This window comes from Podarcis liolepis (genome assembly GCF_965112155.1).
Source record: "Podarcis liolepis genome assembly, chromosome: 9".
In the NCBI taxonomy this organism is placed as follows: domain Eukaryota; kingdom Metazoa; phylum Chordata; class Lepidosauria; order Squamata; family Lacertidae; genus Podarcis; species Podarcis liolepis.
The window spans coordinates 44093080-44112513 of record NC_139564.1 but is presented as its reverse complement, the minus strand read 5'-3'; the positions used below and the strand labels follow the sequence as shown (position 1 = coordinate 44112513).

The 19434-nt window shown below is 41.4% G+C and overlaps 1 protein-coding gene and 1 long non-coding RNA gene across 24 annotated transcripts in view; one reads left to right on the top strand and one right to left on the bottom strand.

Moving 5' to 3' along the window:
* Positions 1–4126: 4126 nt before the first annotated feature.
* Positions 4127–19434, bottom strand: part of LOC310714743 (uncharacterized protein) — a 108642-nt gene continuing 93334 nt past the window's right edge. For 20 of the 23 annotated variants that reach the window (XR_014529998.1, XR_014530005.1, XR_014530006.1 and 17 more), the window contains one exon: positions 4127–4348. Coding sequence is in view for 2 of the 23 variants with exons in the window: in XM_083520362.1 (XP_083376488.1) it covers positions 4305–4348 (44 nt within the window). In the remaining 21 variants the exon portion in view is untranslated. Of the gene's footprint in view, positions 4349–4564; positions 5591–15461; positions 17558–19434 lie in introns of those variants that run through there. The other 3 variants (XM_083520361.1, XM_083520354.1, XR_014530001.1) reach the window with 2 other exon arrangements.
* LOC310714756 lies at positions 7521–15710 on the top strand. Its single transcript, XR_014530029.1, has 5 exons — positions 7521–7808; positions 7997–9427; positions 11459–11646; positions 12723–15078; positions 15453–15710. It is a non-coding gene; the product is annotated as an uncharacterized lncRNA (long non-coding RNA).

Sequence of the window (19434 nt, the reverse complement as noted above, 5' to 3'; positions counted from 1 at the left end):
TTGATACCATTGACCATAGTATCCTTTTGTACCTGCTCTGTGGGATGGGTACATAATCAGCCAGGAACAGCAATGCTCAAGCAAGCACATGATCAGCCACAGCCATCCCAAGAATCCTGTCCACATCCTCAGGCTGAACAAGCTGAAAGTCACCCATAAAAAACTGATAAAGGGGAGTAAAAGATAACGTAAGATAGTTTAAGCCAGCACTGTCCACAACTGGACAGGGGCAAATGCAAAGTGCATTGAAAACTAATCACAGCAGGCTTCTCAGGGTTGTCCTGCTGTGAAAGGCTCTTCATCCTTCATAAATACTCCATGGGCAGATACTCAGCAGATGCAATGATGGTGGAGAAGAAAGATTTCCTGGTCACTACTCAGCATCATCACTAAGGATTGGGTTGTAGAATGTTCTCTGGCCTGTCCTCAGTTGGATTTGTCACACGTATTTTGCTCTAAATCACTCTCATTGTTGTTCCCTTCTCCTGTGTTGCTGCCTTTGAAACCAGACCTCCTGTCTGCCTTGGATTACAGTACTGGTTGCTGGTCATTCTGATCTTCGATGGCTGCTTCATAGAACTTGACCCTTGCCTGTTCTCCATCCATCCCCTCCATGAAATAGAAACCCAAGTGCTTAGGACTTGGCCTTCTGACAGCTTAGCTGTTTGTGTTATAGAACTATGGAAGGTTTGATGACAGCTGCTTAGCTTACCTAGCAAGCCTACAATTATCTCCTTCCACCTGTTTAATATGACCCTTCTCTGTTATGTCTAAGCTGCATAGGTGGTGATTTTCAGACAAAAGCCTGCTATTTCTCCCCTAAGTGACTGCTAACTGCCTACACTGCCTGTTGTATAAACCTTTCTTGAGAAGCTCTTTGTTGGGATATTTATATGGCCGGATATATTGCTGTATTTCTATTTCAGTGTAGTTCAATTCAAAGAAGAGGCCAGACTTTGCATACAGGGCACATTACGGCTATCCAATTCCTTGTGTAACATAGAATAATAGAATTAGTAGAGTTGGAAGGGGTCCTGAGGGTCATCTAGTCCAACCCCCTGCAATGAGGGATTCTTAACTAAAGAATCCATGAGAAGTGACCATCCAACCTCTGCTTAAAAACCTGCAAGGAAGGAAAGTCCATAACCACCTGAAGGAGTCCATTCCACTGTCAAACAGCTCTTACTATCAGAAAGTTCTTCCTGGATATTTGGCCACATTCTCCTTTCTTGTAACTTGAATTGGATCGAACCCTACCTTCTGGAGAGGGGAGAAAACAAGCTTGCTCCATCTTCCATGTGACAGCCCCTTAGATATTTGAAGATGGCTATCTTATCTCCTCTCAGTCTCCTCTTTTCCAAGCTAGTACATGATAGTACATGAAATGTGGGGATAAATGTGGGGATAAATAGGTACCACTGTGGCAGGAAGGTAAATGGCGTTTCTGTGCACTCTGGCTTCCATCATGGTGTTCTGTTGCACCAGAAGCAGTTTAGTCATGCTGGCCACATGACCCAGAAACCTGTCTGTGAACAAACGCCTGCTCCCTTGGCCTGAAAGCGAGATGAGCGTCGCACCCTGTAGTCACCTTTGACTGGACTTGACTGTCTAGGGGTTCTTTACCTTTATTATTATTATTATTATTATTCATTAAATGTCCTTGGTAGCACCAGCCAAGATTTGTAATAGACCACATTTGAACTTAACAACTGGAAGGCAGTTTCATGATTCATGCCTACAATTATTCAGTGCAGCATTTGTGGTGGTGGTAGGGGGGAATGCAACTGCATTAATGAGATCTATGCACTGAGAGGCAATGACACGCAGTGGACAGAATGGTATGGATCTAGGAGACAAAGCTCCAGATCCCATGAAGGTCATTGGGTAGCACTGTAAAAAGCAGCCAAATGTAACAAAGGTCATTGTGAGGTTACAAAGAAACAAGGATAGACCCTGTCCTGGCTACTCCTAGGAAGGTATTTGAAGCGTCCGTCACAGTGCTGATCTAAGATTGCATCGGAGTTATCCTTTATTCTGTAGTTGTAAAGCTAGGGAGAATCCACTGATTCTGGCTGTAGGCCAATATATTCAAGTGAGCTCTATTTCAATTCACACTTGACTTTGATGTGATTGTGATGCTGGGCACACAGATATCCCCCAAAATAACATCTTGAAATGAAGACTGGTTTGGGGAAAATCTGAATTCATCTGAAATGATGGTGCTTTTTAAAAACCTTTCTTCCTCTCCTCTCTCACCGACAAATGTAGTATCTGTAACATTTTGAGATCTGTATGGATTTATTTTTAGGTTGCGTCTAAAGTACTCGGGACTATTAATGGTACAAGAGAACGCTGAGCTTTCTCGAACTCTGCGGCTGCACCGCAGACTTGCCCTTGGGCTGTAGGGGGGAAAAAACCAGTGAATATTTATAGCCAAGCCCATACAAAATAAAACTGGTCACTGAAAAGGCAGGCAATGAAGTGCATTCCCCCCTCCTGAATCCATAAGCATAAAAAAGTGCCTAAAACCAAAGTCAGACATTGGTCTATGTAAAGGGTAAAAAGGAAAAGGGTAAAGGACCCCTGGAAGGTTAAGTCCAGTATACCTGAAGGAGCGTCTCCACCCCCATCATTCTGCCCGGACGCTGAGGTCCAGCGCCGAGGGCCTTCTGGCGGTTCCCTCATTGCGAGAAGCAAAGCTACAGGGAACCAGGCAGAGGGCCTTCTCGGTAGTGGCGCCCGCCCTGTGGAACACCCTTCCAGCAGATGTCAAGGCGATAAACAACTACCTGACATTCAGGAGACATCTTAAGGCAGCCCTGTTCAGGGAAGTTTTTAACGTGTGATATTTTATTGTATTTTTGGTTTTTATGGAAGCCGCCCAGAGTGGCTGGGGAGGCCCAGCCAGATGGGCGGGGTATAAATAATAAATTATTATTATTATTATTATATCCAGTCAAAGGCGACTCTGGGGTTGTGGCACTCATCTTGCTTTCAGGTCAAGGGAGCAGGCGTTTGTCCACAGACAGCTTTCCGGGTCATGTGCCCAGCATGACTGAACCACTTCTGGCGCAATGGAACACAGTGACATAAACCAGAGTGCATGGAAACACCGTTTACCTTCCCACCACAGCAGTACCTTACGTATTGGTCTATGTAGACCAATATTGTCAGCACAGACAGAGAGCATTTCATTGCTCTGCAAACCAAGTGCAACGATCATAGATTAATTTGTATTACAACAATAAAGCAGCATGGAAAGAATACTAAGAAAGGGCCAAGGATCAAACCAGATGTGACTTTAATCACATTTTAAATATTTTGTGCAAAACTAGCCACATCTGTTTTTGAAGAGCAGCCACAGGGGACTACAAATCTATGGTGTAGTCCATCTACTACCCCCTTAACCCGACCACACGCAATTTTCTTGTGGAGAATGTCTACCAAAGTTTTCAGCAGTGATTATTTTCAGCAGAAAAATTATGGTCATTTTGACCCTCACTCAGGTAGAGAGTCAGGCGACCTCCCATTGTGTCACACAATAGCTTAATGAAATCACAGCACTAGGGCATTTTCTTGAGGCATTTGGTCACTAACACTGGACCTCAGGGTCTTGTAAATTTAAGTTGCCACTTCAGAGGCTATGGGAGGGGGGGAAAGTTGCTTGTTGGGTGCCCAGTGTCACATTCAGTCACATTTTCAGTACTAAGAGTTATTCCTATACAGGTAAAAGAGAAGATGCCATGTGTTCCTTCTGTTTTCTCATACTGAGCTGACCCTTCTCAAGTTTAATAGTTTAGACGAGCCATCATGTATACCAGTTGCCATTACAAAAATAGAGATCTTATTAAAACATTAATACATAGAGTTGTATTCGATGGTAGTTATACTCAGAGCAGATCCATTAATTTCAATAGGTCTGCTCTGAGTAAATTTTAACCAGCTACCATAAACACCGACATCGAATTTTGGGAGGCTATATGAAAAACCACAGCAGACCCTTTCCCCAAGGATTAGTCATTATGAAATTCACACTTTCCAGTTCTCCTCTGCGCCCCACCCCTACCCTACCACCACCAAGAAAAGATTCATCAAGAAGGGCAAAGGAACCAGGCCAGGCAGGAAAGATGTTGCAGCTTCAGGTTTAATGACACATTGCTCCCCTTTGGAGGGCATCAGCATCTCAGAACATCAGTCGGCCTGGCTTTGCTGGAACTGTGGTTCATTCATGAGGCAGAAATCTTGGTGATATTGCCTGACATTTCTGGAAATGCTGGATGGTAGAAAGGAAGGGCTTCGGAGCTCTATCTGACTTTCCTGTAGTAGTACACTGTGTGCGCTACCGACACTGCGGAAACAAAAGTGCAAAATATTGTTTGAGTTACTCCCCCCACCTGCAAACACTTCTTTTTAAACATCTACATCATGCACCCAAGCAAGGCATTGACAGGACCCAAAACTGGCCACTCTGCCCCCATTCTAATGCATGTTTCCCTAGACCACAAAGAATTGCTGCTTTTTTTTGGTTCATTTGTTAACAATGCCATGAGGATCATTGCTTTACCTCGTCTCCCTTTCTTTCCCCTTCTTCCTCCTCTCTGACCTGACAACCCCCCTCTTTTACGTCTTCTGCGATAGGGAGGCCTGCAGCCACATCGCGTCATTTTTCTGGGGTTTTGGTGATGTTAAAAGTCTAGTAGAGGATCAAGAGGAGCATGTCATTCCGTGAAGCCAGCACAATCTGTCTCCGAAGATGGTACTTGAATTTGTGAAATGATGCTACCTGCTGCACTTTTACTTATAGGAGGATCTGGTGGTTATGAGCTCATATAGTTGATATGGCAACCTCTGTGTCCTAAGAAATCACCATATATGGGACAGGCTAATAAACTAACTTTAAAACAAACATATAACACAATTCAGCATCTAGTAACAAACATCAGCATGTATAATAATAATAATAATAATAATAATAATAATAATAATAATAATTTATTGGTTCATTATCGCCTTACCTCATGCATTCATTCTCTCATCGCAAACACCCATCTTATTGTACTTATATTGCACCCAAAACCTCGTAAGCCTGGCATTCTAACATGAAGTTTCGCTTTCCAGAACACGAGAAATTCAATTCTTCAAAAATCTTCCATATCATAACAAAACCAGTGTTTTATTATGCTGAATATAACTCATGTGCTTAGTAACCACTGAAACATTTTTGTGTTTCCCTTTTTCTTCCAGTTATTACTAACACTGATTGTTTCAGCTGATAATAAACAATAATTTCTTGGTCGTTCCTCAAGGTTTTATCTTTCATACTTCCAAACAAGATCACCGAGAAATCCAATGGAAGCCTCTAACCATTCAATTCTTCAATGTCTGTGGTAGGCTAAGCCACACTCACCTGACCAACACCTGATGTCTATAGGATGTCAGGTGCAAGACTGATAAAGCTACATGTGCAAATAACGACAAATTCAGCCGCAGCTAGAATTTTGCACTGTTTGAATTTGACGACTTACCTTGGGCCACTGCTTTTGGCAAACTTCCACTTGTTCTTTTTCTGTGTCCTGAGTAGTCAGGAGCACTCCTGTACCTTTGGCACTTCTTGAATCTGGCACCTTAACCCACCATGCTGCTTTTGGCAGGGACTAGATACAGGAGCTCCCGATCCTTTTGATCTGATCCCTCCTGAAAATAGCACAGCAAAGAAAGCTGCCAAATGCAAACAGCACACACTGCAAATGTTTCTTTACAACTGCAGCTTTACCTTTCCTGTGCCTGAAATCATATGATCTCAGGTAAACTGGCTGCCCAGTGTGATCCACAGAGGGCTGGCCACTTTTGGATCTGGCCCTCTGGCTGAAAGATAACCACCTTTTTCCAAAATATTTTTATTTTAGGGCATAACCAGAAAATGTGAGTTACACCTGCTCTACTTGCCTGGCGATGCCAACACACACAGCCAGATTCAAGGTTCTTATATTAACTTACAAGGCCTTGAGAATTGGGATCCAGGATCCCTCAAGGACCGCCTAATCCCTCCTATCGCTGCCCAGTGGACTTTGTGGGAATCACTGTTAGTGGACCCCCATAGACTAAAATTCAGCTAACAGGAAAGCAACCACAGAAGTTTAAGTACTTGGGTTCTGAATATGCACCACCAGCAGCCTAGTCTGATGAATGGGGAAACATGCTTATCAGTAGGGCAAAACATGTCTCATTTTTAATTGCAACTCAAGTAAGCATTTCAAGGTAGGGTGTCTCGCTTTGAATACAAATGAGTACTACAAGCAGTGAAAATTCACATCGCAGGCCCATTCTTTGCAGACTTCACCTGCATAACTGATAAAAAACATTTCACCACACATTTCTGCACAGAATATTAATCGTGGTAATCATGCCATGCATGGGGTGTGTGGGTGTGTGAAGGGAAGCTAGTGTATTCTGTGTGCACACACCCTATCAGGAGGGGGGAAATTTAGACCGATTCCTATCACCCTATGCCCTTAAAGTTCATCTCCAGTTTTAGTTCAACAAATATCACCAGTTCATCCTTCTTTGCATAATGGCATTGGGTGAGCCTCTTGTAAAATCATGGAAGGCTCTACATGTGCACTATTTATAGGAGCACCGCCAGCCATTAGCTTTTGACATAACAAGGCTTAAAGTTTGTGAGACAAGTAATGTTTTCTGAAGAAAGCTACTTATGTTAGTAAGCCAGCTAAGAAGCCTAGCAAAATTCATTCCACGAGGAGAAGCAAACTCATATTCTATATTTCACAAAGCTATCATTTATAAAAGGTGAAAACTCTTTTTCTGCCGGATTTGAAAAATAGTATTGAGCTATAATGTGGGGCATTACCTTCCCTCCAAGAATATCATATGCCTGGATTCACTCAGTCCTTGAAGAACACTGGGAAATTTCAGGTGATTCAGAAGAGGTGGACAGATTGTTACCTGGAGTTGGACATTGGGAACATGTGACTCCCCTTCACTGGCTTATGCTTTGCTTCTGGGTCCAATTTCAAGTGCTGGTTATGACCTTTGAAGCCTTCTGTGCTTTAGGACCTCCTCCTACATAAGTCCACCGGCTCATTAAGATAATCCGTGCACACTCTCTTGTCTGTTCTACTCATATCTGAAGCATGTATCATTGGACCAGGGAAGCATCCTTCTTGGTGACTCTGCTTAGGGCGTCTGACCTTAGTCCCTCTCTGAAGGTCTTTTACCGGAGTGTTAACCCCTTCCTTCTCAGGAAGCTCTTTGGGCTCTAATTGTGACCCTCTTGCTACTTGATTTTGAAGTTATTCAAAATCACTTTCTGGTCTGTTGTGTTTTTCAATGACACTTTTGTGGTTAGCTGCTTGACCCCGGATTTTATGGGGTGTTTTCCCCTTCCACACTTTGATATCAATGCCATTGTACAGTATTGGCTTTAGAGGTTCTTCTCCAGCTTGGGAAGCTGAGTTAAAATTGTTTTAAATGAACAAATCAAGGCATAGCAGCCTTGTCACACAAGGCTGCTGCCCACTGTATTTCATCACAGCTGAGTTAAGCAGGGTCATCATTTGTTGTGGCTTTGAGGCTGCTTATAAAAAGGCAAAGCCCACCACCCTGAACCTCAGGCTCCCAAGTGCAGGTTATGCCACCACTGCTAAGAGCTTGAGAGAAGAAACATCTAATGGCCCGAATCAAACGCAGCCGGAGCCGGAGCCTGACCCGCTTCCGTCAAATGAGGCAAAAGGCCAGCCATGCGGGTGGCTCTGGAAAGAGACGAAAAAGACGCCAGGGCAAAAGGAAAGGTAAGATGCTTAAATTTAAGACTTCTATGCCATATGGCTCCTATGTATATTCACATAAGATTATGCTCTTGGGCTGTGACCCTTCAAACACATTTGGTAGGAAGTAAATGTATTTTATCGCTATTTACTACAGGTCAACTTGGTTACATTTAATAACTGGTGGTGGTGTTTGTTCTTTTCCGGTAAAGGTCGTGGTCGCAAGAAGGGGCGAAGAAGAAGACACTAAACTCTTTTCATCTTCATGGTGTTCTGTGCCCTTGATTTCAACCATCTGACTCACCAAAACCTTTGTCTAACAAAATGAACACAACAATCTTTCATGAGAATACCCAGGAAAACTTCCTGAGATTCAAGGAGCCTGCAACAATTTGAACAATGCCACCTGTCAATAAAATGCTAAAATTTCATTCCTGTGGTTTCTCGTGTGATTTCTTAACTGGGAATAGATGGCAACTCCTCAATGAAGTTGGTGGGTGAATTGCTAGGTTGCCATAAGTGGATATCATGAGTGGGAGAAGCTCAGATAAAGGAACTTAATAAAAAGTTTAGGAACTCTGAGTTTGAGAGTTGTTGATTGTGTCAAAGCCTGTTTTGTCCAGTTATTATATGTGATGGGGTGGTTGGTGGTGCAGTGTCTGGGCACATGACTGCCCCACAAACCAATCAGGATTTTGTTTCAAAGACTTGCCACAGCGTTAGCTTTGAGCAAGCAAATCAGGATGAATTCTTAATAAAACAGGTCATCTGGAGGAGTTCTAAATCATGCTTAGAAAACAACTTCCTGAACTCCTGGTTTGCTGCTATATGGAAAAACTTCAAGCATGGGAAGTGCTTACAGCAAAATCACCCCCTGCCCCAAGAGAATATGCTGTTTCACAATATAAACCAGCTGTGTAGACTACATATTCTTTATAATCCTCCTGGCTTGGATGAAACACCTCACCTGTTTGGACTGCAAAGGTCAGAAGCAAAGAAGAGCAGGCCTGATCTCTTACATCAGCACCTTGGGGATGTGACATTACTAGAAGCTTTGACATACAGACCTGAACTGAATTGTTAACAGGAAGTGGGGGGGGGAGAGATGAGTGGGAGCCAACCACAGAAAGCTGGCTTTTTCCACCAAGAATCCTTCATTATTTGTGTTTGCATACCTCCTTCCTTTTATATCGTCTGTCAGTAGTTTGCCAGAAAATTGTCCAATATGTTAGCCTCTTCCCTTCCTGCTCCCTCACTCACTTGACCCTACTACTGGAAAATACGAGCCATCACTTTGGAGTGTGGTATCATCAATACGCTGATGATACAAGTCCTATTTTCATTTTCAACAAATCTGAAGGGCTGTGAGATGTGTCCTTCATGCCTTGAATGAATACTTTGTTGTGGGCTGGATATAGCTGAAGTTTAATCCACAGTAGCTGAAGTTTAATCTAGACAAGATGGAAGTTAAGATGCTAGGCCAGTCTAGATCTGGCAAGCTGTTGGCATTACCTGTACTGGATGGGTTTACGCTCTGCATAAGGGACAAGGTATGCCATTCTGGGATTCTCCTGGTTCCTGCTTTGCTGCTGAATTCTCAGGTGGTAGCAGCAGCTACAAATGCCTCTTCTTCGTTTAGGATGGTGAGTCAACTGCTCCTGTTGTTCTCCACTAGGGAATTGGCCTCGGTTATTCATGCTTAGCTAAGCTTGTATATGTACTACTATATGGGGTGGCCTCAGGTGCTGGTACTGTGTACCCTTGAGTACCCCCTTCTTAAAAGCACTGGGTAGCCTTCAAAGGCAATTCAGAAGCTTGCCTTCCAGCAAAAGAGCACTATAGGGAAAATAGTATTTGTACTTTTGGCTCAATCACACAGGCTACTTATAGGAATAGGCTAGAGATTGGAAACCTTTGGCCCTTCTGATGCTGTGGACCCCAGCTCCCAACAGCCCCATGCAACACCGCTAAAGGTTCAGCATGAGGGGAGTCCAACAACATCTGAATGGCCACAGGTTCACTATGCTCCTGGATTTTTAAGGGTGCCTTCTTCCATATCTTTATTTCATTTCCTCCATCTGCAGGGGAGATGTTGCCCCGAGTCCTACCTGCTACAGAGGAGAAGACAATCTCTTTTTTGCTGTGACACCCATGCTCTGGAAAGTGGTTTCACTGGCTTCATATTCCATCTCTCTGTTTTTCTCCCATTGTGACAGCCATTAGAAAAGCATTCAATGCTGGTTGAAGGAGTTTGGATTTTGGTATTTACCTTCCACAGCTGTCATTTAGGGTATCTTTACATAGTTGGGTTTTTATGTGCAGTTGTGAGTTGTCACCTAAATTGTTAAAGCCTTGTTTCATTGTGGCAGTTTACATTCCGCAAGAGGTCAGGAGGGTGGAAACACAAGAACGGGCCTTCTCTGCAGTGGCCCCCCCACCTGTGGAATGCTCTCCCCAGGGAAGTTTGCCTGGCGCCTTCACTATACACCTTTGGCACTGGGCAAAAATGTTCCTTTTCAACCAGGCCTTTGTCTGACTTGATTTACATCCTATACCCTTTTTAAAAATGCTGGCTCTTTTGGGGTTTTTTATTGGGTTGTAGGTTTTGTTTTAATTTTATGTATTTGATATTTTATGTGAACCACCCTGAGACCTTTGGGTATAGGGTGGTGTAGAAATTAAATCATACATACATAATACATACATACTTCCTTTTTTTATTTCCTGAACTGCCCTTGGGGTGTTGTGAGAGAGCTAGAGGATATAGTCTCGAAACGCTAAAATAACTCAGTTGTAACAGCACATTTCGCCCACACAAAAAAACAAAAGTTAATGCAAAATTTTTAAAAAATCACTCTTAGGAGAATTGGTTTGTATCTGGATTACCGAAGTCACAATGTACATCATTTGTGATGTCACTGGTTTCCTGGCATAACCAGTCACCAGGATGCTCACACAACTATCATTTGTGCAGTACCTGGTGTCCAGGTAAGCTCTATCAAATAACATCTCGCTTTAAGTATCAAATATCTTTGAAAGATATCTGAGGGTCAAAACAGACACTGAGAAAGCTATGATCAGCTGTCCTGCCATTTTGTTTGATTGGCATTCAGTGCTAGTCCTACTCAGAGTAGACCTACTGAAGTTAAGCGACATTACTGGCAGGTTTATTAAATTCAGTGGGTCTACTTTAGTAGGACTTTAGTTGAATGTAATCATTTGTTTTCAAGGCAAAACAGCTTCCTATGTGCATCCCCCGCCCCTGTAAATAACAGTTTGTATAGGTAATTTATATCACTGCTTAGATATTTTTCTTATTAATAAGTGCTTTATAAATGCTTCAAATAGAAATAAAATGAATATCAGAAGAATGATGCAGTGAGAAAGCATTAAACAACCCCATTTCCTGCTGTGTCAGGCAGTTTGGATTGTATTTTTGTACTTAATGGAAAATGGTTCTGAATCCTGCAATGGATATCACTGATATCAAATTATAAGGCACTCTTTATAGCACAGCAGTTAATTGGGAGTTCTTGATTCCATTACCTGTATTTTACCTGGAACATGACAATGATCAAATTGCGATATATTGTGATTCATTATAGTAATACTGTAAAGGCAGAATGACCACCCACCCAACGGCCTGTTGAAATTAATTTCATTTGCTTGGCCAGAGTGACATCAGCCACCATAACAGAGGATGACCAACTGAATTCGCAGCTCTGCCTGAGGCTGAAAACCTGAAAAGACATGATGTCACGGCAACAGCAGAGAAGAAATAGGCGAAGAATGATTCGCCTTAGGAGACAACAGCGTAGCAGGAAACTGGTTGCTCGAAGACTCCCGAGGCAGATGAGAGCAGGTTTTTAAAACATTACTAAACTGGGGTTTTGTGAAGCATCCAGTAAGATTAACATTGAGGGTTAAAAATCTCCAGAGGTAGCACTGAGAGTGAGGAAGCAATTAGGCCACTTTGCATTAAACACAATTATTTCTCAGAAGCACGTCACTTGTTTTATTCATCTGCTGTCGACACCCCCCCCAAAAAAATCACCTTAGAGACTCTTTTCTTATAAGTTATGCACAAAGCACTATATAATAAAAAGAACAAATTCAGCTAAGTTAGTTGAATTTCTCTCCTTTGCAATTAACCAGCTACTTTAGTTATGACAGGTCATTAGTTATGACAGGACATTGATATATATATGAATGAAAAGTATCCATTAGAAACAATTGTAAAGGATGCCAGTTTTCTTACAAATTAAATTCTATTTGAGCATCCAAGCTTCCCTATCTAAATTGTGTGGGGTGGCTCCATGACTAGAGAGGCTTCCCACTTCTTTGAGGGCTACAAACACACACACACAAACACACACCACATGTCTTCTTACATGTGAGGAGACTGAATACCCAAATAGGGCTTTGCCAAGAGCAGGCTTTTGACCGCCATGATGAAGTTTCTCTCCCTGCACCCATCATGCCTCTACTGAACCCTAAGATATCCTCCCTGTAAAAACCGCTCACAATGTAATGTTCCAAAGGTATTTTATACGACTTGCTAAACCTCTAAGGATTAATTATCCAAGGAGGAAACGAGGTGCTCCATTCCAGACCTGGCACCATGTGACAGGACAGGGGAGTCCATATGTAAGAATATGAGACCCACATAGATCTCTTCTTCATTAGCTGGTGAATGGTCATGTGATTCAACCCACAGCATATCATTTGCTGAGGTTTTCTATTGGACACATTGTAAGCCATAGCAAGTCCCACAATTCTTGAGCTGGCACTACTTGAGGAGCAACAATATCATCATTATGAAATCAAATTAACTGATGGTGTGGTGGCACGAGTCTTTTATGGGGAGAAATAAAGATAATCTGGAGCTTTGTTCGATCCCTTTGCCCACATTTCTATTTTCCCTCTTTCTGTCTACAGGCAGACGCCAGTCCCATTACCGGAGAGCCTCAGCTGCAGTCTAGCCTAGGTCACTTTCTGTAGTGAGGCGACTGCTGCAAACGGAAGGAAAATACCATGCCAGAAACCAGGATGAAGCACCAGGCTGCTGGAAGCATGCGCTGCACTCAATAAACCATTGGAATGGCACTTGGGCTTCTTTTTGTCTTCTTATGAACCATACTATTGTGAGATGCAGGTGGGACTATCCAAAGGGATGTTGAGAAAGGTGCAGAAAAGGGCGCTGGATCAATTTTTTCCATGAGGAAAGACTACTGTTTCTGGGGTTTCAGAGTTTATAAATATGGGCAAGGAACAGGGAGACAGAATAATAAAATTACGCACGGTGTGTGGAGAAACTGGACAGAGAGATTCCCCCCATCTCAGATTAGAACCTGGGTGTTGTTCACTTAAACCGAAGGGTGGGAAATTCCAGATGGACAAAAGGAAACACTTCTTTGCACAACACACCGTTTAAATATGGAATTTTCTACTACAAGATGGTGATGACCACCAATGTGGGTGGCTTTGAAAGGAGATTAGTGACCAAGTCATGGAGGATAAGGCTAACAATGGCTTCTAGCCATTATGGTTATACACGCCTTCCAGTATCAGAGACAGTGTGCTAAATACCAATTTCTGGGGAACATGAATGGGATGGTGCCATTGTGCTCGTGTCCTCTTTGTGGGCTTCCTGTAGGCATCTGACTGCCCACTGGGGACAGAATGCTAGACTGATCTCTGGTCTGATTCTGCATGGCGCTTCTTAAGTTCTTATTAATATGAGTTTTGCCTTAACCAAGTTTGATCGCAGTCTGGAATTTAACAAAACAACGTTAATATTCCTGAAGAGTGGGATGAAGAAGGTGGAGAGTGGTTGCCTCCTTTGTTTTATTAGGAAGTCATCTGAGATCACTCTTAAGTGTTTTGAAGAAGAAAGGCTATTTGGATGGGAATACACATCCCCAAGTTAAGGGGGGGTGTATGATAGAATACATGTACATGTGAAGAAACAGTAGTTTGGGGGACAGAATGCAATCCTAAACCCACGTACAGGAGGGTAAGTCACACTGAATTCATTGGGAATTACTTCCAAGTAACATGCTTAGGAGGATTGCACTCTATACTTCACTACATGTGTCTAAGATTGCAGTCCAGAAATGCCATGCTACACATGTGTACTTAGACGTTCTACTGAATTCAATGGGGCTTACTCTCAGGCAAGAGTATATACATTGTAACCACGTTGAGGGTTTCTAAAATGAATTTTATGAAATAATAGAATTATGAAATGTTTCAAAAATCAAGCAGTATTTCAAAAATAAAAATGTATTTCAGTTGTAGCATCATCAGTTGTATTGATATCCAGTATTTCAGGAATTCCCAAAGCAGATTTTTCACATATAGCATAAAAGAAATCCCAGGCAGTTTAACCTCTGGTCCCAATTTCAAAAATAATCTCGATCACTGAGAAAGGGTGGGAGGGGAATGGATTTTCATAAAAAGGGAAGTCATTTATTGTTACAGCCTATTGCCTACCTGTCAATGCCACAGATATAGGTTCTGCAACTACGTAACATTATAAACAGCACTGCCACTGTTTTCAATATCAATGAGTATGTTTTGTATGGAATTTATGGAACAGAATATGGAAAAGATTTTAGTAAATAAAGCAGACAGTCCACAGGGCATTATGATTTACAGTGTCAAAAGCCTTAGTAGAACGACCATATTCACAACACTCTTTTTGAATTTTCCATTCAATTGACCATTCAAGAAATCAGATGCTGATAGGCTCACAAGTACTGTATCTTTGTCCTTGAAAAATAATGTATTTGCCTCTTAAATACAAACTCTCCAGACCATCTGTCAAAATTTAAAATTTTAGTTTGCCATCCTAATTCCACATATTGATCTTTGCCCTATTTAATAATTACTGGACTTTGAACTGTCAAAACAAAAATCGATGAAATGCTGTTTCATTGAAAAACTACAAAATAAGGCTAGTTACAATTGTTCCCCATGGCTATCTGGCAGTTACTATATATGGTTACATTTCAGCAGACAAAGGGTCACTATGTGATATTGTTACAGATGTTATAAAAGGAGGAGCTCAGGCACAATTGCTTCAGAAACTCACAAAACACCAGAGCAATTATCTCGGCTGTACAAGCCAAGAGATAATGCCTGTGCTCCTGGAATCTTGAAAGAACGAGTAAGATGTCAAGATGCAGAAGCTCATCTTCTTCTTGCAAGGAGACTCAACGAAGAGTTCCTCCAAGCAGAAGGAACAAAAGGTGCAGGGTTGTCTATGATGCTCCACTAAAGAAGAAGAAAGGTAAATGTAACATTTACTATGTTTTATACTATTATGGCTGGGCATCTAAGGTTTGTCAAATCATCCACATGGTTGGAGGATAAAAGTAGGTTATTCTCTCCATATGAAAGAACTAGGCTTTACAAGAGTAATGGGTTGTTTTTTGAAAAGAGCATTTAGGTATAAGATCACAAAAGATAACAATTTAAGCAGAAGTAGTAAATATTTAAAGAACCAGAAGGGGAAGCTGAGGGAAGTTACGGGGAGGGTTCACCGCCTCCTTTATGATAATTGTCACATTATGTTGTTTGGTTGATTGTTAAATTGCAAATTGTAAAACTCAATAAAAAGCTTTAAAAAACAAGAGTAATGGGTTTTTATTTTGTTTTTGACAGGTTACGTACGGGTCTGTGCTACATACTACTACTGGAAAGGAGGGAAAAAGTAATTTCTAGTGCTTCCCCAACTGTCCTGTTCAGAAAATCCATGTTTGGCACCAGTGACTCACCACCAGACATCTTCCATGATAAGGAAGTCCTTCAAAGGAGCCACCAATGAGCTGAGGGAAGACTTCAAGATTCAGGAGCCTGGCCTATTACAGCAGCAATGCTAGACCTGCCTGTTTGTCAGTAAACTCATGAACATGCAGTTCACTTCGGTTTCACTCTCTTTGATCTCTGATGTATCGTTCTGTATGTTTGGTTTAATGGCTCCATTAAACATTATTATGAAATGTGCTTAAACAGAAAAGTGGAGGAATAAAAGTGGGCCAGCCATGTAAGCAAGGAAGGCTACAAGAAACACACATTCACATTCCCCTAATGCATCATGTGAAAATGAGGATTTGCATCTCACTTCACCATGGATTCTGGCAACGCTCTGGTTTTCCAACATGTCTTCCAGTATATACAATGTTGGATATGCAGCTTTGTTCAAACTTCACCTCGACTGTCATCTTTTGTACTGTCTGCTCACAGTCAAGTGACCCCCTAATTTGCTGAGCTGTGGTGAAGATGAGCAGGCAAACGAAGTGAGCTAAAAGCACTAACCTAAAGGACATATAAAAACAATTTTGTAGTACCATATTTGAGATATAGGAAATGCCAGCCACTGCCAAGTATAGGCAGTATAGGAGCATTTGCAAAATGGTTGAAGGCAAAATATTTTGGATTTGTCATTCATTCCTGATAGCATCGAGCATTTTGTAAAACATCACACTGTGCAAAGAGTTCACGTAAGGAATATATGAATCCATCTGCAGATGCATGGTTATGTGTAAAGGAAGCCAAAGACGAGTGTGCCTGCCTTTGAAATGCATGATAGGTTTAACTGAAATAAATGTTGACTATGTGCGCAGGATAGATTTCATTTCCATTGATTTCAAAGAGATTTAAGCTCTCGTGTTGTTCTCTGAATGTTTCATATACACATGGGCCATTGTTACGAACGCAGTCCTTCCTCCTGTGTTCCCCCCTTCACTCCATTCTGTTATGATTGGCACCTTCTTCAATCAGCCTGAAATTTCAGCAATAAGCCAGTAATGGCTCCGGCCAATGGGTGTAACTAGTATGTGGTACACAGAGAAAAGTTCATTGGTGAGGACATGGCAATCTGTCAGAGTTTCCATTGCAAAGTATTTGTGAGGGGTTTATATATTGGTCTTAAAATGTTTTTCTGAACTGAGACTACTCACACAAGGTGCTTGAGGGTATTTAAAATTGGATAACATTTAATGACATAACGGATTGTCTTTAATCTTGATTTTCCATTATGCACACTGTGTATATACAGGATTGAAACAGAAAGCCTTTTAAGTACATTTCACAATTTATTTAACACTTTACAAATAAGGTTTTTTTTATTTTCATGCCAGAAGATCTATTTAGAAATTCTGCTCATACCTTTTACAAATTTTTAAAAGAAGTGGCGTCGCAACCAATGAAACTGTGTAAATTCCCATAATAAGTATGTCTCAAGCCAGCAATAATTCCACGGTGAATGCAAAAACACTCCACATAGTACTAAGACCTAGTTTAAAAACCAGAAGTTTGAGGGAGGGGTTAAAATGATAGAATCCAAATTCATATCACATTAGAATTAAATTTCAAAAAGCACTATCCAATACTTCAGGATTTAATACATGAACATTGAGGAGTATTTGGTTATATGGTTAGCTCAGTTGGTTAGAGTGTGGTATTGTAAATGATGTGGCCATTTAGCAAAGCTGGACTTGCCTTCTTGTTGACTCCACACACACACTCTTTGCACAAGAACCTTTCCATGCTTTTTTCCTCCCATTTTCTATTCATCCCTCGGGTTTGTACAGCTGAACTTTCTGTCCAGTTTAGCTCAGATTGCTTGGTCAGTAGAGCATGAGACTCTTAATCTCAGGGCTGTGGGTTCGAGTCCTACATTGGGTGAAAGATTCCGGCATTGAAGGGGGTTGGACTTGATGATCCTTGAGGTCCCTTCCAACTCTTCTATGATTCGGTGCTGTTGCCTGCAACAAAACGTTTTGTTGGATGCCTTTGGCATTTCATGCCACTGAGGCTTCACTTAGACTTAAGTATGTCCATGTTTTAAACATATTTCACAAGTGTATTTATTTTCACTTATGAGAAGATGTGGCTCTCAGCTATAGGAACATATACATTATTCATAACAGCACATATCAAAACTTTCGCAGAATCAATATGAGGTTTCTAATAACTGGTAACCTTTCCCTTTGAGCTGTTTGTCCAGTCCAGCTCTAAAAGAGCTATTACTTTTAAATCCTTATAAATCTGTGGGAAATGATATTATTGATCCTTGATTTTCCTCTTGCTGCATAATATATTATATAATCCACTGAGTGGAATATTTAACATTTCCTGCAGAAATGTAGATATCTCATCTTGCGGCTATGTATGTTTATGGTAAAATAAGTCTCACTGAATTCAACGGGGCTGATTCCAGGGTCAGCATATGTAGGATTGCAGTCATGCAGCCCAATCCAATACATGTTTACTCAGATGAAATTCCCACTGAGTCCAGTGGGGCTTAATCTCAAGTAAGGATGCACCTAATAACCCGCTCAGAAGTAAAAAGCAACTGATAAGCGTGCATAGGATTGCATTCACACTCATGTAAATAAGCATAACCAAATAAACATGCACTTCTTTCTGAAGCAATCCCAGTCAACTGGGTCACACAGGCATTATGATACCACCACCCTGTGGCCAATCAGATTTGACTACATAATGACATCACAAAGCCAAATCAAGCAAAGACAATGCTTTGCATCCTAGGTAATAAGATGACATTAGGGTTTGAACATTATGTACAAATAGCACTTAAGATTCTAACAACACCATCCTATACATGTCTATTCAGAAGTAAGTTCTGCTGAGTTCAGTGGGGCTGACTCTCAGGAGAATGTGTATGGGATTGTGCCCTAAAATCATTATTTGCTGTTAATGTAGGAAGAACAAGAGTAAAGAAATAAATTCATGGGAGCAGTTGTTAAATGATTAAATTATCCTTCTCTGGAATTTTAAAAAACAAATTGGGGTTTTTTATGAAACAAATTAAGTTGCTTATTAAATTATTACAGTGGTGCCTCACAAGACGAAATTAATCCGTTCCGTGAGTCTCTTCGTCTAGCGGTTTTTCCGTCTTGTGAAGCAACCCTATTAGCGGCTTAGCGGATTAGCGCTATTAGCGGTTTAGTGGCTATTAAAGGCTTAGCAGCTTAGCGGCTAAAAGGCTATTAGTGGCTTAGCGGCTTAGAAAAAGGGGGGAGTGAAAAAAATCGCAAGACTTTTTCGTTTTGCGAAGCAAGCCCATAGGGAAATTCGTCTTGCGAAGCGCATCGAAAAACGGAAAACCCTTTCGTCTAGCGGGTTTTTCGTCTTGCGAGGCATCACTGTAATTGAGGAAGCTTTGTGTCTGTACATTGTTGGTGACTCGGCAAATGGCTTTCCAGTATTATAAGGTTACCAGATATGAGATTTAAATAGGCTAGATTACTCATTTAAATTGAAAGATGCTTTTTTATATATATAAAATATTATAAAGGATTTTAAAATATACTTTAGAGAAACAGTGGGGAAGGTTGGTGCATGTATGTGTATGTTTTACTGTGCTGTGGATTAAGGAGCCTCAGCAGCCGCATCCTCCCAGCCTATCTATTCACAGAAAATTCAGAACACTCATGCTGCACTCTAGAAGTAACTGTGTACATTCTACAAGCAACAGTGTGTACATTCTACTCACTAGATATGGAGTGCTATTTTTCTAGAGAAAGAGGTGCACACCATGAACACCTCCCCTGTTCTCTTAGAATGGCAATGGCGCCCAGCTGAGGTGCCGGAACTGAGTTCTGGTGAGTTCCAGTTG